Source organism: Alligator sinensis, unplaced genomic scaffold (genome assembly GCF_000455745.1).
Source record: "Alligator sinensis unplaced genomic scaffold, ASM45574v1 scaffold417_2, whole genome shotgun sequence".
Taxonomy (NCBI): domain Eukaryota; kingdom Metazoa; phylum Chordata; order Crocodylia; family Alligatoridae; genus Alligator; species Alligator sinensis.
In genome coordinates this window covers 963692-989429 of record NW_005842456.1, presented here as the reverse complement: position 1 = coordinate 989429, position 25738 = coordinate 963692, and the positions used below count along the sequence as shown (strand labels likewise).

The window sequence follows — 25738 nt, the reverse complement described above, 5'->3', positions numbered from 1 at the left end:
TGAACCGCTTTACTAACCCTAACCTTTATCATGCATTGGGCCCCCAGCACCTGCCTGGGGGGACAGGAGAGTGCGGGCAGCTCCAAACTGCCCACTCTCTCCCACCGTAGAACAAATTAACATCAGCTGCAATAAAGTTGCACAAGTTGTTCATATCTTTTGTCATGTCACTGATATAGTATGACAAAAGGCAGCAATGTCTATTTGCTCGGCATTTGTGCCACTGTAAAAATAGTTATGGCAGCACAAATGTAACATCCGGCAACGTCTGTTTCTACCCCAAGAACCAGGTCTAGCTGCCGTTGCAACGAGCAGCAGAGCTCCCACTGAAGGGGATCTGAGTCTCTGTTAAAAGTACTACATGCTACTTAATGTTAGGAGCTGACATTTACTTCAGTGGGTGCTTGCAGTAAAACAAAGAATAGTAGGGGTTTTACTTTCATACTCATTATGTTTTAGAAATCAATGGGAGCTCAGTCTGGATGAGGACTTGGGGATATTTTAGGCATGGAAACTAATCTCCAAAGCTGTTTCAGGGCCCAAAACACAGTTTCCTGAACCTTACAGAAAACCTCCAACTAGATTGATTAGGATTTAGATTAGTTCCCTAGAAAGCAATGTCCAGCTTTTGTGGTCTGCTATCAGGGACAGAATTGTTTTGACATAGTTTTGAATTGAGGCAAACCGCCTGGTGGGGTGATTTTAGTCCACAGTAAAGTTCACCTACAAATAGTACAGCACAAAGCTAAAATGCAGCTGGAGTGGACACATTTTACTTATAGACAAAGAATGATTTAATGGACTGAAATCTAGTCCTTGGAGTCGATTTGGCCATTGTACTTTTGGAGGGAGGAGGGGAAGGAGGGGTTGAAGGTGGGAAAAACAAACCACTAAAACATTATGACATTATTATTTTGCCTTCCCCAAAATTGTCACATTTCCTGCCTGCAATATTTGCTAAACAAAAATACCTTTAGTTCTGAAATAAAGTCTTTTAATCAAAATAAAGAAAAGTACAACCTTATTATAAACTATTCACTGATACGGATAAAAGCTAATTTCAAGTCACAACATAGCAAGCAGAGAATTGCAAAGAAAGTCCTTATACTCCAACATCTCAAATTGGATGGATGGATGTATTCTGTTTTAATAACTTGTTCAATGAAAGAATGCAGTGAAGATGCACAGGTTGGTCCTGCTCCAGATTTGGCCCCATGACATAGAATCATAGAAAAGGAGGGTTGGCAGGGACCTCAGGAGGTCACATCTAGTCAACCCCCTGCTAAAAGCAGGACCATCCCCAACTAGATCATCCTAGCCAGGGCTTTGTTAAGCTGGGCCTTAAAAACCTTCAAGGATGGAGATTCCACCACCTCTCTAGGTAACCTGTTCCAGTGTTTCAGCACCCTCATAGTGAGAAAGTTTTTCCTAATATGGAACTTAAACCTCCCTTGCTGCAACTTGAGACCATTGCTCCTTGTTCTGTCATCTGCCACCGCTGAGAACAGTCCAGCTCCATCCTCTTTGGACCCGCCCTTCATGTATTTGAAAGCTGCTATTAAATGCCCTCTGTCTTCTCTGCTGCAGACAAAATAAGTCCAGTTCCCTCAGCCTCTCCTCATAAGTCATGTGCCCCAGCCCCTGAATCATTTTCATTGCTCTCCACTGGACTCTCTCCAACTTGCTCACATCTTTTCTATACCAGGTGGCCCAAAACTGGACACAGCACTCCAGATATGTCCTCACCAGCGCAGAATAGAGTGGAGTAATTATTTTCCTCGATCTGCTGGCAATGCTCCTACCAATGCAGCCCAATATGCTGTTAGCCTTCTTGCCAACAAGGGCACACTGCTGGCTCATATCTATCCTATTGTCCACTGTAACTCACAGGTCCCTTTCTGCAGAGCTGCTGCTTAGGCAGTCAGCCCCCAACCTGTACTGGTGCATGGGACTGTTCCATCCTAAGTGCAGGACTTTGCACTTGTCCTTGTTGAACCTCATGACATTTCTTTTGGCTCAATCCTCCAATCTGTTTAGGTCACTGAATCCTAGTCCTCCCCTCCAGTGTATCTACTACACAACCCAGCTTGGTGTCATACGTGAACTGCTGACAACACTATATTGTATATTTTACAATAGAGGCTTTTTAGTCTGAGGTTTTGTCAGCCACATTCTAGCTCCAAGGAACTCCCATTCCTGAGATATGAAGACCTGTAAATAGAGACTGGCAGAGGAAACTGCTGAATCACCCTTTGATCTTTTGATATCCTTTTAACTCCTTACATAAAGTGTGGATTGTAAAGTCAGCTCCTCACCCCTTCTTTTATTTTTGTAAAATCAACACTGTGCAGTGTGATATACAGATAATCCCATTTGTTGGGATCAGCTGAGTTCTTTCCTGCCAGCACCCTAGCATTTATCTTCTCTCTCTCTCTTTTGATCATAATTACCACTTGAGAGGGCAAAGAAACCTGAGGGAAAAGGTAACCTCTCTTTCCTTCTAATGAAACATGCTTCAAGGCTTTCAGCTGTGTTGGCTAAACTCCACTGCCGACTTCTGGAGCTGAAGCAGGGCCTGTTGTAACTGCCGTGGGGGACTGTGTTGTAACAGGATATAGTTTCTAAGTAGAGAAGAATAGCCTGGCTGTGAAAAGAAAGGACTTTCTCAGGGTTTCACTAGTGATTTTCATCCCAAATCTAGTATGGTCACTGTCAAGTGAAAGGAAAAAATAGAAATGCCCAAGCATGCCCAAAATCATGAGAGAAGAAAATTAAACAACAAGAATAATACCACCACCAACGGCAATAATAATAAGGGGTTCTTTTTATTTGTCTTCTAGTTTTGAGGCTTTCAGGTATACTTCAGTCACATTTTCAAGAATTCATTGTCATCATGGGAAACTTGTTTTTAAAGAAAAAACAGCAATTCTCCTGATATCACTCAACTCCAAGGGGATGGCACTTTAACTGGAAGAAGAAATCATGCAAGATTTGTGATAAAACTGCAAGGATAAAAACAGACCTTGCATTTGAGTTGGTTCTGAGTCAAAACCTGGGAGCAGTTTAAATGGCAAATAACTCAAATTAGCCTTGAGTGTCCCAGGAAAAAGTGTTATCTCAGATACTTTACAGATACTTAAAGTTGAACAATGGGCCTCTGCAGAATACCAGAATAAATGGCTTTGTCCCAGGAGAAATCGGATCTCTGTTTTGACCCCAAGAGTTGGCAACACTGCCTGCAGCATCAGAGTATGTGAGGGAGGAGTGAACTCTCAAATAGTAATTGTCAGTGTCATATGTACACCAGCTAATTAACCCTTGTGCCAAACCTGTGAGAAATGTATTACTAACCTCATTTTACCTTCAGAGAAACTGAGGCTGGAGTTTGACAACCCCAACACCAAACAACTAATTAAAGGAAGGACAGGGTTCAAAATCAGGACCTTTTGACTCCTGAGACCTGGAAAAAAGGTAGGGCTGAAATTTAAGCTTCACTGAAGTCAGTAGGAGTTTGGTGTCTAATTTGGTGTTCTCTGCAAAGTCTTGAAGTGTGCTGTTTATACCATTGCTCGCATCACTAATGAAAATACTGCCTAAAACTCAACCCATGATGGATCACTGTAAAATTCCACACATACCTTTCCAGTCTGACATCTCACCAATCAACTCTTTGAGCACAGTTTTTCCAGTTGTCCATCTACCTAATAGTGATTTTATTTCGATCTGCATTTCCCTAGTTTGCTTGATGATCATGAGGGTGGGTGCTAGGGGAGGTATGACAGGGGACTCTAGATATACCCTGTCCATATGTTCTCCTTCTAAAGCGTCTACTACTGCTACTGTCAGAGACAGCACAGAGGTTTAGACAGATCATTGGTCTGACTCAGTATGACACTTATATTTTAATGATCATGGGTGCCTATACACGAGCAGGGAGACTGCTTTGACACGCTGTGATTCCAGTGCATTGGAGCAATTGGAACGTGGGAATTACCTTGCCCCAGCAGCCTCCCACGTCTCATGTATCAGCGTCCCCATGCTTCAAAATGGCAGCAGGGGCAATTTATCTAAAGCTCATTGAAGTGCAGGAACGCTGATACACGAGATGTTCTGAGAGCCGCTCTAAATAAAGTGCCCCCTGCCCAGAGCATGTGTATAAATGCCCTACGATACTGTCCCATGGAACAGGATCAAAAGACTTAGCATGTCAAGGTATGTCTCATTTACAACAAAGAATGAATTCAGCCCAATGTCAATGCTTTAAGTCAGTATTTTTCACACAAAAAATTTCCTTGGGGCAGAGGGCTGGACTTGATGATCTTCAAGGTCCCTTCTAGCCCTAATGTCTATGAAATTTATGAATGTCTATGAAAAATATTTTTTTCACGCAAAGGTTCTTTTTCCTTAATAAAATTGTCAGTATTTTTCATGACAATTTCATCAGTAGTTTTCGTAGATTTCATCAGCATTTTCAAAATCATTTCAAAAATTTTTTCGTAAATTTCATCAGCATTTTCAAAATCATTGTTGATTTTTTTTTTTATTTGCCAAGAACTGTTTTGGTAGGAAAATGTGTCTTCAGGTAAACAAAATAAACATCAGTAATTATTTCAATAATGTTTTCAAGTGAAAACATGAAAAAGTAGCACAAAAAGGTTTGGTTTAAAGACTAATGAAAGGGAGCAACTTCATGATTGGAATAATTTTTGTGAACTTGTTTTCCTGAGTTTCAGCTCTAGGATGCTACAGCATAGTTTCATGCTTTCCTTCAGCTGAATACTGATGACTCTTTAAAATAAAATACGTCGACCTCCGTAACGAAAGCTATCTGCGTTCGGTTGTCTGAAAGGAAAGGCAGAGGCACCTCCTGTCAGGAGAGGGCCGTGTCTGTGGATCTTGAGTGGACACAGGCACCTCTGCGCAGCCCTCACTGAGGCACAGGGGTGTGGGGAGCAGAGGCTTCCTATTCCACCCTGTCCTGCATGTCCTGCCGCCCCTCTCTAGAAAGCTTCACACTGAATGCTGTGTTGAGGCTTCCCCCTATTTCATGCTCCTTGCTATGGCCCGCTTGGATCTCGACTTCTTTACTCCTTGGCAGTGGCCAGTCCTAGCACTAAGTGGCCTGACCACCCTGCACACAACTAACCTGCCTACCCCCTCAATCCCCTCAAAAACCCAGACATTTGCCAGTGAGGACACTTGGTGCATTTCTCCATACTGGCTCTTGACCCCTAATGTCTTTGGCAGGCCTGAGAACAGCAACTAGGACCAAGCTGGGAGCAACCGCTAAATTTTAAGTTTGGAGAGTGGCAGCTGGTGAGGGCTGCGCCTGTTTAAGCCCCTCGGTGCTGTAAGAGCCATTGTTGCAGGGTAGACCAGTGTTTCCCAACCAGTGTGCCGCGGCACAAAAGTGTGCCATCAGAAATGAACAGGTGTGCCATGGAGTTCTGCCATGGCAATGAGCTACAAGGAACTGCAATAGGGATGAGGATGGGGAATGCCTTAACAGGTGTGCCACAGAAAATTTTTATTAATGTAAGTGTGCCTTGGGCTGGAAAAGGTTGGGAAACACTGGTGTAGACAACCTACGGTCCTCCCACACAAGGAAGTTAGGAGCTGACCATAGGTCCAAGTACCTAGATAGGAGGCACTGCAGCTCCTACCCTGGAGGTACCTAAGCCCCTTTTTCTGGACTTGGCCCTAAAGGATTTGTTTCCAGCTCGACCAGGGAAGTGAAGTAGGCTAAGTTCTGGCTTGCCAAACTTGAGTGGCAACCTTTGTAGAGCTCTGTAGGAACACCTCTTGTTTCATAGTAGGACACTAAATGCTAGCTTTTCACATCAGGAGAAGGTAATAGTCTGGGCCAAGCAGCAGGCCCGAGTCTGCTCTCTGTTTGGTTCCTGATGACACCATGTTTCATTTTATGGTGTGAGCTTACTCTCCAGTTACTTTACTTGTGAGTTTACTCCCTGGTTACTTTACTTAACCATTCTAGTTTTGCTACAGTTTTTGCTGCTCATGTGGCACGTGTGCCAGAGGAGAAGAAAAGGAGGCTGTGAGCAAGTTGGACGAGAGAAACTAGGAGTCCCAGGGAACACAGAGGGAACTGCGCTAACATAATAGACTCTTTGATTTAAAGAGGAGCTGTATACTATGTTGCTTGGGACGTCGGCACTCTGACCCCACACCCGTTAGAAAAGGATCCCCCTCCTTCCTGGGAGTTGAGGAACAAATGCACTCTCTGTGGTGGGGATGCTACAGAAAGATAGACAAGCCAGGGTCTTGAAGCCAGAGGCTTGCCCCTCTAGAAGCCAAACCAGGGCTGGCTTTGGGGGGGTCCTTCAGAAAGAAGATCAGGCAAGCCTTTCCTGGGGAGCTCTGTGGCAAGGTTACCCTCCAGAGGTGTAAGTCAAGAGCCAGACCGCAGCAGAAACAACAAGAACTGGGTCTCCTCACCAGTCCTACTCTCCTAATGAAGGCTGTCTCCAACAACATGACTTAAAAAAGAAGTGTTTGTACTTTCCTTGTTCTCCATAGATTAATAGAAAACACATTTTTAAATTCCCCACCTCTAAAAGCCTGTGGTTGATAGCTTATTTGTCACCAGGCAGTTGGTTATCAAGGTATTTTACCAACGGCTAATTTGCCCCAGTTGATCCAGCCCAATGGTGCTCAACCTCTAGCCTGCTGGCCAAATCCAGCCTACACACCTAAGTCACCCAGCCCACAGGGCTCCCCATGGGTCCAGAACATTGCCACTACTCTCCCACTGCCAAATTTCCAAGTCCTGCAGGCCAGATGACATGGCCCTGAGGGTGAGGACAGGTCTGCAGGCACAGTCTGGTGCTGAGCCCAATTCAGCACATGGGGACAGAGCCCAATCCAGTAAACAGGGCCAGGGCTTGATCTAGCATGTGGGGCCAGGACTGTGGGTGCAATCTGGCATGCAGGGCCAGGGCCCAATCTACTGTGTACACAATATGGCACGTAGGGTCAGGGCCTGATCTAGGGCATGAGGCCTGTGCTGAGGCCCAATTTAGGGCATGGGCTGGGGCTACAGGCATTATATGGCATGATATTTGCAGGACTGGGGACTGAGGCCATGGGCTAGATGAAGACCATGCACTAGATTGTGCCCACAGACTAGATCTAGTTTGTGGACCAACCCTATACCACTCATCTGGCCCACAGGACTGAAAGTCTAGGCACCACTGATTTGGCCAATTGGACATAATGAAAGGTACACGTACTATTTTGTATGTACTTTTTAATGCTACTTTCTCATTACAACATCATATCAAACCACAATAAGGACTATCTGTTTCTTTTCCTAAGCTCATTATACATTTACATCTATTGTTATAGCTGGAGTTTAAATGGTGTTTATATTAATGAGGTTGGTCCTGATGTAATGAACAACAATTGAAGCTATGAGTGGGTTCTGGCAAGTTGTCTCCAACAAGCAAAAATTAATGTTTTACTACGTAAAACTAAGCTATTGTGTCTATGCAATGTTTATAAAAAGGGGATGTTAAAATACTAATGGCATACATAGTAAAGAAATGAATGGCTGATGAAATAAAAATATGAGGACTTCATGACAAGTAATCACCACCATATGAACATATATATAATGGGGTAGCTATCTTCACATAATTAACTGCTGTTGGTAGGCACTTCTGCCAGTCTCACCCATACTCTGCCCCTCCACTTCTTTAGGGATTTAAACCTGTAAACAGAGTCAAAGTGCTGCCATTAAAAACAAACACACAACCAAAAAGAGTTTGACAAGAAAATGTATCAAGGCCCAGGAGGGCAAGAGGACTTTCCACTCACATTGGCAAAATGGACTGTATTCAGATGAACCAGTGGCAGGTCCAGAGCCTAATACCTTGTGATTCACTCTCTCTAGAAGTGGGTTACTTATTAGATTGAGGAGATTCTCTATGGCAAAACAAAAGCACAGGGATTTCTTTGTTTTAATTATAAGTTGACGTGAAGCATTCAGGAGAAGCAGTTGGATAAACAAGAGGGCCTATTTCTATTACGTTTCTAAGACTGATCCTGCCATGCCAGACATAAAAAAGGAAAATATGGTTAGTTCTAAGACATCTGGACTATTATTTTCCAGCTCTATGGAACATTTTTTGTCCCCTTGCAGTGTTATTGGACAAAGATCCAGCGTGTCACGTCCAACATCCGGAGTGGCAAGAATATGGATTGCTCAAGGAGGTTTTGCTAACTCTGTGGACTTGTGTACCTCTGTGCCATGCTTGTGTGTCACCATGAAGTACGCTCTGCCCTTTCACTCTTGAGCAGTACAAATCAAATCCCAGAACCGAGTCAGGGTTCAAATGACACTTTGACTCTTTAGGGGGGTGCGGCGGGGGGTGGTCTGCAAAAAAATTGGGCTTCCCATCACGATGCCCTTATAAAATTGGTGATCCTCCCAGGTTATGATTTTCAAATCTTACAGGGGGCTCTTGTCTCTGGTGGGGGAGCTCAGCCCCCTGAGCTCCTCCATAATTCGAACCCTGATGGCTGTCATGCCAGGGTGGCCTGCAGTGTGCACTAACAAACATGCCAGAGACAGAAAACCCAAGGGCAGTGCCAGTATACATGCTCAGGGTTGCTCAAGAAAGCTTCACTGCCTCATTTTGGTGGGAGTGAGTATGCAGGACATTTTTCACAAAAAGACAAATAGGTTTGACATGGAGGCAGCGTTGACATGCCTTGTGTGTCTGATGTTTCAGATCCACTTCTTAGTTCCTCCCTCCTGAAGTACGCCTCGTGTCAGGCTTGACTCACACACCGCAGGAGATATGTCTTCAGATGATTTCTGGTCTCTCATTTTTACTCCTTGTGGAACAAAATCTACACTAATGCCTTCCAAAGAGTGATCTCAACTTTGTCCCAGTCTGCATTGAGCTTTCTAGCGACATTCCTAGGTTTTGGAGGATGTGGGTCTGGGAATGATCACTGCCGCTGGAGAAACTATGTTAAGATTTGTCTCTGGTATTGTTTCAGCTATACCTGCATTTTATGTGACTGCAGAGCTTTCAAACAGCTATATCATAACAGTCTGTCGCAAGTGTATATGGTGTTTCAGTTTGCCAGACCTGTCATAATAAATTAATTACAGGATGTTGCAGAAATGGCTAAGTTCCAGCAGCATCTTGCACAGTTTAATATAGCCCCATTTCCCCATTTCGATGTATTTGTGGTTAGATAAATCCTCAGAAAATTTACAGCTGCCTCAGACTAGTTTACTTTACTCCCTGCTTGTGCAGGCGATATAAGTGTAAAAAGAATTTGATGTCTTCTCAGTGCATAGATTTTACTGATATTTTTTTACCGGTGTGGAAACATTTTTCCGCTAAATGTGGCATCTGCAGTTTCTTTTCAATATTCGCATCTGAGCCTTAGACAGGAATTGTAAAACTGGTTCGCCACAGCCAATCATCGTGCAAAGTTCATTTAGCCTGACAAAATAGTGTGCACACACATCAGTCAGTTGGAGATTACTGGCCGAAATGTACTTGGGAGAGTTTGCTAGAACAAAATAAAAATATATTTGTAGCCTGGCGAACCTAAAGTAATGTATACTCCAGCAAAAACTATAGCCCTGATCCTCCCATATGGAACCCTATTCCCATGTGGAGGTCCCACATCTTTCTTGGCTTAGGAATCCACCCACACAGAGCTACATGCAGGGCTTGGGACCACTGTAAGTCAAACGAGCTGAAACGCAGCCAGCTCCGAGGTGTAAGGCAGCAGGTAATGGAGACACAGCAGACAGAACAATGGCAAGAATGGTGGCAAAAGGAACAGTGCTCTGCTCACTCATAACAGAAGTCCTCACTTCTGCTCCAGCATTTTGTGCTCAGTTCCAAGGGACTGAGCAGCATAAGGAGGAACTCATCCAGCCCGAGGCCTTAAAGCTGCTTTCTGAGGACCCACACATATAAGTTCTAGTGTGGGGCTTGTACCGGAGACGGGGCACATCAGAGGAAGTGCTGCAACAACAGAGCTTCAGAGATGCCAGGGCATTTATCTGGGTTCTCTGGGCCCCACAGCAGTTTAAAAGGGGGAGTATCCAAAGGTGACTTAAAGCTGCCACCATCCTCTTCTCCCTGAGCCCTAAGTTCTTCAAGCAGCACAGAACGTCCTCCTTCATTTTTAAAGAGTTGTCTGAGAGACCACAGTAAATGGCATAGAAGAATACAGTGTATTTGCCACAGGAGGGTGAAGTGATTAAAACTTCTTAGCGATTAAACATTAAAAAACATGATTGAAAACACCAAAGCTTTGTTGTAACAAACCTTTTCATTCTCTTCTGTTCCTCCTTCTTCTGACTTCTAGTTGCTACATTATTATGTCTGCCCCAGAGAACAGTTTCCCTCTCAAAGTGCTCATTTTCCTCTTTCCAGCCTTCTCTCATTTTTATTCCTTATGCACAGTGGTTTTGTTCCCAATGCATATATTTATACTTTAAGCAATAAAAACCTTTGAAATGATGCAATATGTTTTTGCAGGCACAGTTGTACATCCATAAATTATTTCCTCCAAAACAGTCTGGGCAGTCTCTGGACAGAATGCTAAGTAAAAATAATAATAAAAAAACCAAAAATCCTAAACCTCTGAATTGCTGTTAAATTAAAACTTTCCCTTCTCTAAATTGCTTTAATAATCAGCAAATACTTCATTTGGGTTTTTTTTCCAACTTCCAGATGCATTTTATTAAAGATGAGGCTATCATATGCATTACAAATATACTCCAGATTTTTATATAATTGACAAGTATCTTTTTCTGGCACAGTCACTTATTCTTTAATTGAAGAGTTCATTTTTTTTAATCAAATGAATTGTGAGGATAAGCACTAAATTGGATTTTAAACCACAGGTAGAAAGTTAGTTGTGTGTTACATTAAACCTGCATAATATTTCAGCAGGTAGATAGTTAAGCTGGGGATCCAGTTCATGAATTACAGCTGCTTACTTTGAAGCAGTTTGAGTATCTACGTTTTTGAAAAAGAATGCTACTGCTGATGAAGCCAACTTCTACCACGGTGCTGTGCTTATTGATGAAAATTTAAACAGGCGTACATGCAAATGCAAAAGTACCTTCAGTATGAAGTTTAAGTTCAAAATAATTTCATATATATTAGAAAGGGATCATTAACCCCGCCCCCCCTCCCACCACATATACACTTCTCTTTGTATTTTCCAAACAAGTGTTTTTACTTTAGCCTGTTCCCGCCTTAAATGAAGTATTTCCTATTCACCTTAGTAATTAGAGCAGAAGGATGTGGTGAATGAAGTGCCTCATTATCAAGTTTGCATCCATGGTCTCTGCAGAATGGCTAGCATGCCGGCTATTTTTCATAGCTGTCTGCTTTCGCTTGTGTTGGACCATTGTTAACCCTAAATGATCCTGACATTCAATTCTCCATCAGACAATTGGGTCCAGCCGGCAGATTTAGTTCACTAGTCAACAGAGACTTTCAATTGTCATGTTCTTCTGTGTTCTCATTAGCCCTTGTTTGACTGTGATCCATTCCCTATTGCCTTTTGAATTAAGCGATGCTGCAAATACATTACTTAGGTTTTATGATGTCTATTCCTTAAAGTATTTTGAGGCAAAAATTAAGTGCTGTCTGATGATTATGGAGGAAGGCAAGGGACAAAAATGCCATGCCTTCCTTTTAATTTTGTTTGCTGTATCTTTGATGAATCACTAATATGCGTTATAGAGTCAGGTATGTATCCATAAAACATATACAATAGAATATAAAAAACAAACTAGTACTGGTGGAGTAGGTTACAAACATCAGGCTTTTAGCCTGTGTATCACTTGGATTTTCTTCCCTCTTTGATCCGATAACGATCACTGTTTGTGTCACTTGTTCAAGGTTAAGTCTGAATTTCCTTTAGAAACCCCTCAGGCAGGTGTTTATAACTCTACTCTTTGCGGCCAGAAACTTAATGAGCAAGGTCTTAAAACACTAAGATTTGGGAAATGTAATGCTTTCCTTTAAAAAATGGAAAAGGTGATATGTAAAAAATGTCATATGTATAGTAAGCACTATGAACCCCCTGGGATTTTTTTAGATTAAATTTTAACTACTGTAAATACCTGAAAAATTCCCATCAGCAGACACAGCAAAAACTTTTTTCATAACCTTTTGTGTTACACTGCATTAACCTAAAAACAGCACAATGTTACACAATGGCATAGTACGTAACGTGAAAAGATTAATATGCCAAAGCATCCTTCAGGCTGGTTTCACAGAAAAATCATTTATTCTTTTGTGGTATCCAAAATAAAATTGTAATTCCTAAAAATAACTTTAGACATTGGTGAGAATTCAGTATCAGTAAAAGAAAGAAACAGTTTTATTCATGAATTTATTACCTACATTTCTAAATAAAAGGAATACACCAATTCCCCAATACTGTTCTCTGATATTTCTTCTTCAAAGATTATTTATCATCTTAATCTGAAGCCTCTAATTGCACTATAGAGAATGGTTCAGAATGGTTTTGTTAAAGGGAGATTTTTATTTTCTCTTGTTTTCATTTCACTAAATGCAGATAGTTTTAACACTGTACTGAAGGAATACAAAGGAGTAAAAGAATCTAATCATCAACAGAGGTGGGGTGAAAGGACCAGTGCCAACAAAAAACAGCATTTCTGTAATAACAACCATAGTAATAAAACAGTTTTTAAAAGTACATTTTAAACTCCATAAACATTTGTGTTTGGTCTCTTATTCGATTTCTCTGCTTAATTGTTATTTGGAACTGTGCCTTGGAAGACACTGCTTCTGTTTCTCTTCTCTCAAGTTGGAAAGTGTGGCAAAGGAGCTCTATTCAGCTTTAGAGCAGTGAACATAATTGGAGCCCTAGTTCGCAAGCATGAAAGGAGGTGCTGTGCCTTTGATTAGAACTACCATTTATCTGTGGTGTTTATCCAAAGTGTTATTTCTGTCTGCAGCATCCAAAATACCAAATTAACATTTCACAATGCTTTTGAATAAGCATCCACAATCTTGGCTACTACTCAGCTCTCCCTGACATCTAGCCTGATGTCATTCTTTGCCCTTATTTTTAATGGGACCAAGGACATAATAGGATGCTAAAGTTTCTCCTTGTGTAAAACATTTGATCCTGCACATTTTACTGAACTATGAGCTAGACTGCATTTCAGCAGAATGGAAATAAGAATCCTCGCTAAAACATTAGGCATCTTCACTAGTCAGGAATAACATAATTTTACCAGAATTCATACTAAGTAATCTATTATTACTCCAATGCACATGTAATTCCTATTGAGGCATGAACACATATGTATTACACATTGGTTAAACGTAAGTGGATAATTTGCAATGCCCCTACATAAAGACTTATTTTTCTGAGGAGTTTTACCCAACAGAAACATGTTTACAGATTCTTATGCCTTCAAAAACATGTGCAGGGATGATATTATAATATATGGCAACAAGTCCTTTGCATCTGGGTGCATTTCACACACCAGTGCCCAACATTGTTATTTTCACTTCTTTTTTTAATGGAATCAAGTGCCTTGTCTACTAAATAAGGGCTTTCTAATTTTATGTTATTTATTGCTTCAGAGGGGGAGGGGAAAGAATTTCCTAGCAGAGTAAAAATAAACTGGACTTCGCCAGTCAGAAAAAAATACCAGCATTAACCCATGGAAAGTATTTTTATTTAATAGCAAATGTAAAATATTTGATCGTCATTAGACAGGTTCACAACATAATAATATTATATTAAAACAGAGTAACTAAGCATACAAATCAAATAAATATTATGTAAAAATATAAAACAAACCACTCGGTTTCTTATGAAATGTCTCTTCAAAGTGAAATACATTTGGCAATTCCATTGCTTGCTAGTGCAGTAGAAGTTGATTTTTACAAAGTTTTAGCTCAGGTTTTCATATATGTCATATAAAATGGTTTTAAAAATGAATACAGCAAAATGCTGCATTTTGCAAATATTGTCCAAGCTGCTTAGTGCTTAATTATTTGAGCAGTCCCATGTTCAAGAATTGCAAAATCTTTTAAAAAATAAATACCATATTTTCCTGAATCCAAGACATCTTTGAATTTAAGATGATCTCCCAGAAATTTGATTCTATACACGGAACATTACAAATTTGTTAGAATTTTCCATGTATAGAATCTAATTATTGGAGGATCATCTTAAATTTGTCCCCCCATAACTGTGGTGGGGAAAGTGGCAGCAGGGGCACAAGTGGTGGGGAAAGCAGTGGCAGTGACAGGGCAGAAGGTTGGGAGGCAAGTGGCAGGGGGTCAAGTGGTGTGGAGTCAAGCAGCAGGGGTAGAAGCCCCATAGCTGTTCCTGTTCCATGTTGAGGGGAGCAGCTAGCCTGACCCAGCCAGGGACAATGACAGTGTGCAGGTTTCCTCCTTCTGGCATCCGCTCCCTTCCCTGTGCCCACCCCACCAGGCTCTCCTGACGCCCTGCCAATGAAGCAGGCATGGGAAAGCCCCAGAGCTGCTTCTGCCCTGCTCCTACCCTTTGAAGAATCAAGCTCTACAGTGTTATCAAGCTTTGACTGAAGCCTAGGGTATTTTATTATTATTTTTATTTGGATGTACTGGTTTTGAAGCATTTATTTATTAATCCCAAAGTGAGATTATTATGTCCACGTAAATCCCACTGAAGTCCATTTCTGCATATGTTATGAATGTGGCACCAGTACTTGGAATCAAATGATGGCTATGCTTTATGACTGTCAGGCTCAAAGGCAATATTTGCCTTCCCACTGGAGACTGAGTTTGTCACTGCTCTTTTTTTCTTTTTCTTCTTCAGTTCCCCGTCATGGGCTGTAGATTCATTTTCAACACCATCGCTAGTAATTGATGATGCAGGGGTCTCACAACCCATTAAAATGGGCTCATTTTCTGTTGTTTCATTTTTCTGTGTCCTTTTCTTCTTTTTCTTTGCACTGCTAAAAGGGGAGGGGCAGTGTAAGAAACACAAAAAGTTAGTTAAAGGTTAGAACTTTTTCCACTCACAGCTGACGTGCTAAAACTATTTTCTGGCGGTCTCCCTTGAGTACAGTATTGAAATAGCTGTAAAAGCTACTGTTCTATTATACAACCAAAACAGATAAAAACACTAAGGCAAAATATGGCAGGTTGTTCTAAATCCACTAGTTTGCTTTGCAACATATGCTCTAACAGTCTTTTTTTGAAGACAGCTGTCTGTGATTTTTAAAAGTAACTAGAAAGCCGATTTCCCAATAAATCAAAACTAATATTACCAATCCTACAAAAAGCAGCCATTTCAGATTGCCTCCCTCCTCATCTCAGTTGCCACAACAATTTTACTTAGAGAGAGATTTCTATTTTGTTTCTTTATCCATTGTAGGAAAATAATGCAGGCAAAGTGAAATACTTCAGTGATCATTTAAAGCATCTGAACTTGGATGGATTTTCAGAATTGCAAAACCCTTTTCAATTAACATCTACAGCACTTCACATGTATGCTAAAAAACCCCATCAAATTAATCCAGATTCTTTATGGAGGTTCCCCAGGTAGTGTCACCTAACCATGAGATTGGTCTGTTCACCAGTCCCTACAAGGAGAGCTGGTTATTATGCATGCTTGTCATGCTGCAATATCCAGCAAGGGCAAGTGTCTTGACCAGTAAGAAACAGCTGCAAACTTATGTAGATGGAACTGTGTTTTTTGCGCATTTGTACAGCACCTAGCACAGTAGAGTGCTGGCCCATGACTGTTATATAACTAAATAATAAGCTAGTGGTGGAACAAAGTTAGAGCTTGTAATCAGTTTCATGTCGTCATATTGCTTTAATGCAATTAACTATTATAGGCAAGATTCTTAAATGGCAGCCTTGTTTAAGAAGTGAAGGCTACTCACCTGCAACTAGAATTCTTTGAAATGGATTCTGTAGGTTCACACCCCAAGGATGTGCTGCTCGTGAAGCCCTGGTGGGGAACATTTCATTCCAGTTTCTACTGGGACACTTTAGCACATGGTCCTGTTCTTCCTAAGCATTTTGAGGAAATGTAGGAATTGGTACTCTGGCCATGTTAGGACTCCGAGAAGGAGGAGGGGAAGATGGATAAGGAGTGTGAATATATACAGTCTGTCTTGAAGAACTCTGGTTACATGTAAGTAACCTTTCTTTCTTCCAAGAATGACCTGTACATCTTCCCACAACTCCTGGGTGAGTTTGAGCAGCAGTACTGTCATCCAAACAAGGTAGGACAAGGAATCCTAATTAAATAATGGCTGAACTACTGCTTTTCCACACAGATCATTCAAGTGGGAAGCTAGATGATTTGTTAACATGTGAATAAAGCACTACCTAGTGGAATCACAGGGGACATCCCAAATCTGAGCACTGTAAAACTGTTCAATGTAAACATACCTATGGCAGGGCCATCCAACTGGCAGTCTGTGGGCTGCATGTGGCCCATGAAGGGTAAACATGCAGCCCCTGGACTCCCAATCGGCCAGTGCTGCCCTTACTGCTCTGGCTGCACCAGCACCTGGGAGCTTAGGCTCCTGCTTCTTTCCTAGGCTATTGCTGCATGCCCTTGTCCCAGAGGGCAAGGCAGCTCAGTGTATCTGGTGGCACAGTGACACTGGGGAGCCCATAGGGAGCTGAAGGTGAGGCTGAGTGCAGCACCATGTGGGGGGAGGGGGGCTGGATGGCGTGTGCATGGTGCAGTGGAGTGGGAGCACCTATACACATGGGCTAGAGACAGACATTATACATAAACCAGTTTAAGTGATCAGAAACTGGTTTAAACCTGTAACAGAACAGATGTTCAGTGCATATAAACCGGTTTGAAAATGGCTAAAACCAGTTTGAGATAAACTTGGTTGAATGTAGTATCAGACTTAACTGATTTGGCTCAAACCAGTTTATGCAATGTCTGTCCCAGACCCCTTGCTGGTTTAAGATAAACCAAGCACCTCCAGAATCCCAGAATGCTCTCAGAGCTGGGCCTCCACTCTGCTCCCTGGCTGCAGCTCCAGTAGAGACTTGCAGAGACAGCAACATCTGCCTGGTTTCCTCCTGCTTCCCCCCTCCCCTCCCCACTCCCTGCTAAGCAGGGATCCCTGTTCTTTCTGCCTTACACAGACACCTCAGCATTAGCTAGCAGACCACATGCTGGCTACGGTTCACACTGTGGCAGACAACAGTGTTGGCTTAGGGTTTTTTGGAGCTAATCAAAGCTCAGCTAGTAATGTCCTTCTGTTTCTTCTTTGTTTAAGAAGAGTCTGAACTAATGAGAGAGGCTGTTTGTGTTCTGATGGGGTGATAAATGCTGATAACAGAGCTGATAAATGCTCTGTTATCAAGAAGGGGCGGGGGAACCCCTTCCTAATCCTGCCGGGGCCTGGCCATGCCCCACTCAGCTCAGACCAGCCCTCTGGAAGGGAAGGGAAGAGAAGGGAAGGGAAGGGAAGGGAAGGCTGCTCTAGCACCCCCTGGCTTCTAGCCTGAGCCACAGCAGGAATGTGCCTGCATTTCTGGGATGTCTGTGCAGTTACAAAGTGATTCAGCCTAGCCAGGTTAGACTAAGCTGCAATTCAGACTCAAGCTTTTTGAATGTCTGTCCCTATCCATGTGCATAAGGCATGCAACCTGGTGAACCCATGGGCCTTATGCATACAAAGAATATGAATCGATTTGGAAAAGTTTCGGAAAAATATTTGGCTGATTTGGAGATTCAGTCATAGACTAAACAGGCAGCTGACAACTGCCTCCAGCTGGTAAGTCTGTCGGGGTTGGGGGAGGGAGGGAATAGGGCTGGGACAAGTGCCCCACCAGGCTGGGGGGGCACATTATTCAGGGAGGAGAGCGGGGGGGCGGTGCGGGATGTGGGCGTGGCAGCACTGGGAGCAGGGGCTCTGCCCTGATGTCGCTTGCCCAGCTGGGGCAGGGGGGTGGGATGCGGGCACGGCCCACTCCAGGCAGAAGGTGGCAAGCAGCAGCAGGGCATAGGCGTGGCAGTTCTGGAAGCAGGGGCTCTGCCCTACTGCTGACCAGCACGAGCCATGCCTGCATGGCCCCTCCCTTCCCCCATGCTGGTTGGACAAGTGGTAGCAGGGCAGAGCCCCTGCAGCTCCCTCCACCAAGGCAGAGTCAGGTACAGCTGGAGGAGCCATGGGAGAAGCCCCCTATGGCTGCACTGCCTGGCTCCATCCCCACCTGGCCCAGCCTCCCAGCACTTAAAAAAAAAAGCCCCACACTCACTGACTGCAGGAACGGCAATGGGGCCTCTGGGTGCTCATGGCAGAGCCCCCCGCATGGTGTGGGGCAACGGGGATCACCCCCCCCGCCTCGCACCCATGCGGCAGCTGTCTCACAGTGCGGGTGCAGTGTGGCTCAGCAGGGTGGTGTGTGGTGTCTAGGAGCTGGGGTCCCTGGGGCTGAGTGCATGCATACCAGGCTCTGGCTGACATGTGGACCTGCCTCAGCTCCCAGGTGACTCAAACAGGGAGCTGGGGAATTGAACTGGTTCGATTCCCCAGCTCCATGTTCAATTCCCCAGCCCCTAGTTCAATTCCTGAGCTCCCTGATCAATTTACCTGGAAGCTGGGTTGGCTCCACGTGTCATCTAGAGCCTGGCACTGCTCAGCCCCAGCAGCCCCAGCTTCCAGACAACGTGTGGCACCCTGCTGAGCTGTGTAGCACCCGTGCCATGGGGCAGCTGCTGGGTGGGTGCCAGGCAAAGGGGAGAGGGTGATCCCCACTGCCCCCCCCATTCTGCACTGGGGGGCTTGGCTACCAGCACTCAGAGGCCCTGATCACTGCTCCTGGTGAGTGCAGGGATTTTTTTTTTGTTTGCTTTTTTTAAATTGCCAGGATTCTGGGGCCAGGCAGGGGATAGGACTGGGCAGGGAAGCCATGAAGCTGCCTGGCTGTGCCTGCCTCTCCCCGGCCGATCTGAATCACCAAATCTCTCCGAATCAGTGCAGAATCTTCCAAAGCTAATTTGTCCGAAACAGTTCAGGACAGTGATCTGAATCTCTGAATCAAATCGCTGTCCTCCGAATTAGCTGAATCCAAATCCGAATCAAATACTTCCCAATTTGCACAGGGCTAGCGCATGATCCCCAGCTGCTGTGAAGCTGGACAGAACCAGGGCTCTGGCGTGTCAAGGTCTTCTTTGCCTTGTGGAATGTGATCCTTACCATGAAAAAGTCACTACATAACCTAACCCACTACAATTCATAGATGTCAGGGGCTGAAAGGGACCTCATGAGATTATCACATCCAGCCCCCCTGCACTTGAGCAGGAAAGACTGCTGAGGTCAGATGATAACCGTCACTCAGGATAAAACTAAGCTCCTAAATGAATACTTCATGTCGGTATTCTACCAGTCTAAGCAATTGCTTGCCCACTGTTATTTAGAGCATAAGGATTTGGTGACTTTCTAAACCCTTTGGTTCTTTTTAGGTAGACAGCTAATGCCTTCTTAACATCTTGTTCATAGAATCTTGCTTTGGAGTAGCCTTGGGGCCAGGAAAATGATGGACTAACTGACTGGTAAAGATATAAATAAATTATTGCCCTGTGTAAAAATTTAAGGTAGGGAGAATGAAGAACAGTACTGCATTGTGGATCCAAAAACATGGATCCATCATTACTATTTTCAAGCTTGGTCAATCTTCTGACAGTTATTATGGTCATAATGAATGTGGTTTTGATTGACTGATAAAACAATAAACATGTTTACTAAATCCAGCAAACATTTCTTTACTGCATCATTCTTATTACTGAATAGCATATAGTAAGCTAAAATGTCTGCTAAATAGATTTTCACCAACAATAAGGAGAGACAGGAAATTTTCAGGTGAAGCAAGTATTCAAGCACAGACTGGATTGGAGATTAAATCAAGGTGATGCTGTTACTGGACATTCAAACTTGCAGCTTATTCCACTTGAAGTCATAACACTAGTCTATTGTTTCCTGGAATTCATCTAGATACACTATATTTCCAGTAGACAAGAGTCTTTCTGGTTCTGTCAAAGTTCTATGATTCATTCCATTAGCTTCAAAAAAGGTGGGTATGGGAGATATAAATACAGCCATTCTACTGAGACAGCCAGTCTATGGTCAAAGGAATAGCTCGACATATCCTTCTGAAATAATGGAGGTGGTGTGGAAACCACAATGGTCTTCTCCACATTGCAGTATTCAAAATGGCTTGTTTTATTTTTCTTATTACTTTTTGGATGAGAGAAAAAGGCAGAAAAGAGCAAAAAACACTTATTCTCATGTAAAGGAGAAACACATTTGAAATAAATTTGCTGGCTGTTTGTGCTCTTAAGCAGAAGTTAAGAAGGCATTTGATCTTATTATTTCCATATATACTATAAGAACAAAGATCAGATATTATCACCAGGGATCCTGGTTTTCTCTGATAAAAAAAAATAAAAAAATTCTGATTTAAACCCCAGCCCCCAGTCCACATTTTTTCATGATTAAAATCAGGCGTGATCAATTTACCTGGAAGCTGGTGAACTCAGACTGGTGGGGTGGGTGGAGCATCACACAGGAGTGGGTGGGGGTTGCAGCTGGCCAAACTCCTGGCTGGCTGCAACCACCCCCACATGGGATGCTCCACCTGTCCCACCAATCTGAACTCACCAGCCATGCCTGATTAAAAAGAAACACCACTTTTTCTGATTTAAACCCCGCCCCCATCCACATTTTTCTATGATTAAAATGAAACACCATTATATAGTGGTGTTTCATTTTAATCACAGAAAAAAAATTATTGGGGGGGGTTCAAAACAGAAAATTTTGGATTTTTTTTTAAATCAGGTTCCCTGATTATCACCAATGTCTTTAGAGACCACTGTACAGTTCTCTTTAGCTCCTATTAGGCTGATCTGTTAGACTACTGCCTTCATCCAGTAGATAGTGGGTGCATCCGCATGTTTATTAATACACTGTAATTATGGTGCAGTAACAATACCTGTTATGACAGGTAGTACCTGTAATGATGTAATTGGCATGACTGCACATTAGCGCAGATGAACACTTTTTAGTGACATTAATGCACTTTAAATTAAATCTACTGTGCATTAGCTCATTAGCATGGATTTTGCCTGCTGCGCTAATGCACAGTAAAATTGATCTTCTGTGCATTGTCTCGTGTTGATATGTCCATAGGGTTACAGAACAAATATTTTGGTGAACAAGTTCAACAGCTTCAGTGCTTCCTTGCATAGCTGGGAGAAATGAGCACTCCTTGCCTGTTTTGCTGTCCATTTGAATTTATGACTGTCTTGCCTTGCAAAAATTTGAGAGCATGATGACTTGCTCTCAGTTCTAGGATGGTGACAGGACACTGCTTCTTCAAGATTAGATTCCAGGTAAGCTATTCAGTTGCTGAAGTTGGCTCCCTCATCCTAAACTAGAAGCACTTAAAGGGATTAGCATTAATAGAGATGAAGGATTAAATAATATCCTCTAAGGATATAGAAATGCTGTCCACCATATGAGAGAGAGAGAGAGAGAGAGAGAGAGAGAGAGAGAGGAGAGAAACATTCTCCTGGGACTGCCAGTTTCAAAAATATATTGTCTAAGTGTGGCAAGTGATAGTCTGCTTGTCAATATTGTAGTGCTCTCACCCTGAGCCCAATATAGGGGATAACCTGAACATCTGAGACCCATATCAGTGTAAAGAAGATCAATATTGTCTAGTAGTTCTCTTGAAGTATGTGTATAGTAGATTGGGGTTTGTATGAATCATGAGAATCACTCAGTGATTCTTAACCAGAGTGCCACGGTATTCTGGGGTTTATTGAAATCTTTCAAGGTTGCCGCAAAATGCCATGCAATGTTAGCACTGTTAGGTGTGCAAACATTATTCATAAAATAAACCTAGAGACTGCAAACAGGAATCCATATGTAGCAGGCCCACGGCCATGGGGGTGGCTGTGCAGCCCCTGCCTGGCTCCAACTCAGCTGCCACCCTTCCCTTTGATTCCTTGCCCACCATGCCTTGCTCTTATTGAACGTTATATAAGGGAGGCTGCCTGTGGGCTCTGAGTGAGCCTCAGCCTGTTCTGATCAACACCAGGCCCACCCTATGTCCCCTAAGTCACCTGAGCCCTCAGGCTAGTAGGCTGTCTCGGCCTGTCTGCACCTCTGCTGGGTATCTATCCCCTTAAGGGCTCGTTGCATGGCTTTGTACCTCCCCTACACCACACCCCAAGCCTAGTGGGTATTATCTCTCTGTGATGTTGTATAGTTATGCACTTGGCCCTCTTATGCCTTTAGACCCCCCTGGTCTAAAGGCATAGACCAGGGGGGTCTAAAGGCAGTCCTTTCCTGAACACAGTCCCTTCCTGAACTCCCAGACCCCCGGTCCAGCACACTGCCTCCTCTGGGCTCCTGGGCCCCTGGCCCAGCATCCCTGCCCCTTCTCTGGGCTCCTGGACCCGTGGTCTAGCACACTGCCCCTTCTCTGGGATCCCAGTCCCTTGGTCTAGCACACTACCCCCTTCACTGGGCTCCCAGACCCCTGGTCCTGCCCAAATCCCCTTCTTTGGGCTCAGAGACCATTTGTGGGTTCAAAATAAAACCAAGATCATTTGCCTGAAAAACCCTGACTTCCTCTGCCCAGGGACTTGCCTCCGCTCCCAGGTCTGCAGGGCTGTTTATATCAATGCCAGTCCCTTCAGGAGCCCTGCTGCTAGGAGTGCCTCACCTTGTGGCTGCCAGGGAGAGACTGCTTAGAGCTTAGGCTCTGGGCTTATGTAGCTCCATCCTGAGCCCTCTTCTGGTCAGATGAGTCTCTCATTAGCTTCCTGCACCACCTGCAACCAGCCTCACAGGCTGGAGCAGGCACACCCTAGTGCCCCTGCTACACCCCTCCCCCCACTTTATCCACAACTCACTTGGGGACGTCTTCACTCGTAGCATGCCACCGAGTGTTTCTCTGTTGGGGTGGTTCCCCTTAGCCTTTTCCCCATCGCAGGGATAACCTATCAGGCTGTGGGGGCATTAGTCTAATAATGTAAGAACCAATGGTCTAGGGAAGGCTCTTGTTGCTTGGGAATCCAGGTCTATCCCACTAATGAAGTGCAATTTGTTTTTTTCAATTTGAGTCCTAGTTTCTTAAAAAGGGAACACATGTGAATACAACCATATTTAGGTCTGATATAGTGTTTTTTATTAGTAGATCTCAAAATTCTTTAAGGCATTGGTCAGAATCATCATCCATTTTTACAGGAGGGGAAAGTGAAGCACAGGGAAGTAAGAGCAACTTGGTGGTCATAAGCAGCCCAGTCTTAGAGCTAGGCTTTGAACCCAAATCTTCCGTCATAAAAAAGTACTTTTTTCTTTAGATCACACTGCTTCTGGTACAGACAGTTTTGTGATGATGACCATACAAACTATTTATCTAAGTAGGGATGTATGTGTATACTCTACCATCTTACATGGGCTTCCACCACTTACAGGCACCACATTTGTAAATGCATGAGGATCGTTAGCAGCAGATCCATAATAAGTATGGGTATTTGCTCTCAGAGATTTTACTGCTATTTAGACATTATGGCCTGGAAATTAGAAATCCTAATGCTTAAACCTTATGAGCCCAAGAAGAAAACCTTCATGCCCAGAGTACACTTAGCTATCTTTGCTTCTCTGAACTGCTGCAGCAACCATTGTTGAGCTGGGAGTGAGCATGGCATATGTAGAAACCCCCCCCCCCTCTCCTATGATAACTGATAGAGCATGTAAGCTTCAGTGGACAGGCTTGAGTGACAGTACCCTAAGGTTTGGCTTTAACAATATTTAAAAAAAATGGAAGGTAAGATTGCTATTTGAATGGACCCCAAAACATTAAACACTGGAAGACAAATCCCTTTTACTGACAGGGATGGTATCTTTAAAGTTGAAGTCATTCTGACCTCCAATACATGAAACTGAATGACATCTTCTAATGTGGCTACTATTAAGTTACTCAAGACATGTGCCCCAGTCTTTAGTAGAGCCCATCAGTTCTTCCTCTTGAGCTCATAACTAGAACTACCACTAGGGAAGTGCTCCCTCTACCTTTGTGATGCAGAGTAATCCAGAAGTACAGAGGCAGCTGGGCCCCTGTAAAGGCAAGCATGTTCAACGTCCACATAGTTAATGGGACAAGGCTGGACATTTGCTAATTTTGTCAATAGTTTCTATCAGGTTCCCAACTACAGTTCCTACTGGTAAAATAGTACAGTCTGTGTTTACATGAATAGCATGGATCATCTGTGTAACATTTGCTCTAGTTCATTTTCTTTACAGATGATGGGAACCATGACAATAAACCTATCTGTCATAGTCTAGTCTCAGATCAGAGGGGGAAACTAACGGCATTGGTATTTTTGGAATGGAAAAAGGAAGAGATAAACCACTGGTTATTAGATAGGTGTTCTAGATGAAGAGGACAAAAGATCTGGGAAAATGTGAATCTACTCTATGTTCTTGTCTTTTCCCCCATCAGAGAAGTGGGAAAAGAAAATCATTCTCATATTTTTTATCTGCATGTCCATAAGGTATAGAGGGTAATATAAATGACTGCTTTATGAAGAAAACAACCAAGATAAAAGTCCTAATCAAGAAAACTAAATGTCAAAACTTCAAAGAACCTAGATCCAGGCTGGATCAGTCTTGGATGTTCCTTGTCCTGCTGCAGTGTTTGAAAGGAACAGAGGCAGCCAGACCCATTCTCTTTCAGAATGCTCAAACAGAATTGCTCCAGCAAGCATTTTCAGTGCCAGAGCTGTATCATTTGTGATTCCCAATGATGGTAATGTGCAGGAGCTGCTTGAAGAACAATTAGACATGAAGGAAGGACTTTTTCCCTTAATGCTGTCTAAATAATGGAAACCTCTTGCTGCCTTTAAAACACTAACTGTGGCTGGCCAGTAGGGGGCGCTCCTGCGTTGAGCCACCCACCTCACTGCGCCTGACCACCTTCCAGGCTCCGAGTGCCTCCCTGGGGGCACCTCATGTCTGGCCGACCCCCTTCCTGGAGCACACCTGCTAGCCTGGGAGTAACACTGCCATCATCCAGGGATGGGCTTGATTCTGGCTCTGCGCACCCTGAGAAACACAGGTCTAGTAGCCCTCGAGGATGCTTGATTCACTTCAAGAACTTGGGATGCTTCCCTCAGTTGGAAGCACAAGTAGTGGATTCCTTTAGTCAGCTGAACCAAGGGAACCCCAAGACATAATCTAGACCCACTCCCAATAAGTCTCCCACACTAGGTACAAAGGAGAACTTTATTGGCTACAAGGGGTAGGGTTGGAATAGGGTACAGGGTAAAGCAATATCAGAGAAATCCCATAGAGCAAACTGGCATGGCTTGGTAGCCTTTGATCACGCATCTGAGTTACTGCGACCTATATATCTAGTTAGATCTCAGGTAGCTTACTCACAAGTATCATCCAGAGGCAGGTGGAGATTCCCTCTGGAGGCAGGCAGTTCCTTGATTTATAGATTCATAGATGTAGGGTCGGAAGGGACCTTGTAGATCTTCTAGTCCGACCCCCTGCCCTGGGCAGAAGAGAAAACTGGGCTCAAATGACCCCAGCCAGGTAAACGTTGAGTCTCCTCTTAAAGACCCCCAGGGTAGAAGCCATCACCACTTCCTTTGGAAGTTGGTTCCAGATCCTAGCCACCCTGACTGTGAA

General features: G+C 43.5%; 1 protein-coding gene across 1 annotated transcript in view; it reads right to left on the bottom strand.

Moving 5' to 3' along the window:
- Positions 1 to 12401: 12401 nt before the first annotated feature.
- The window catches only part of AHI1 (Abelson helper integration site 1), a 226193-nt gene continuing 212856 nt past the window's right edge, over positions 12402 to 25738 (bottom strand). Inside the window, 1 exon segment of the mRNA XM_006030667.2 lies at positions 12402 to 15001. Within this exon segment, the coding sequence (XP_006030729.2) occupies positions 14770 to 15001 (232 nt within the window). The 3' untranslated portion in view covers positions 12402 to 14769.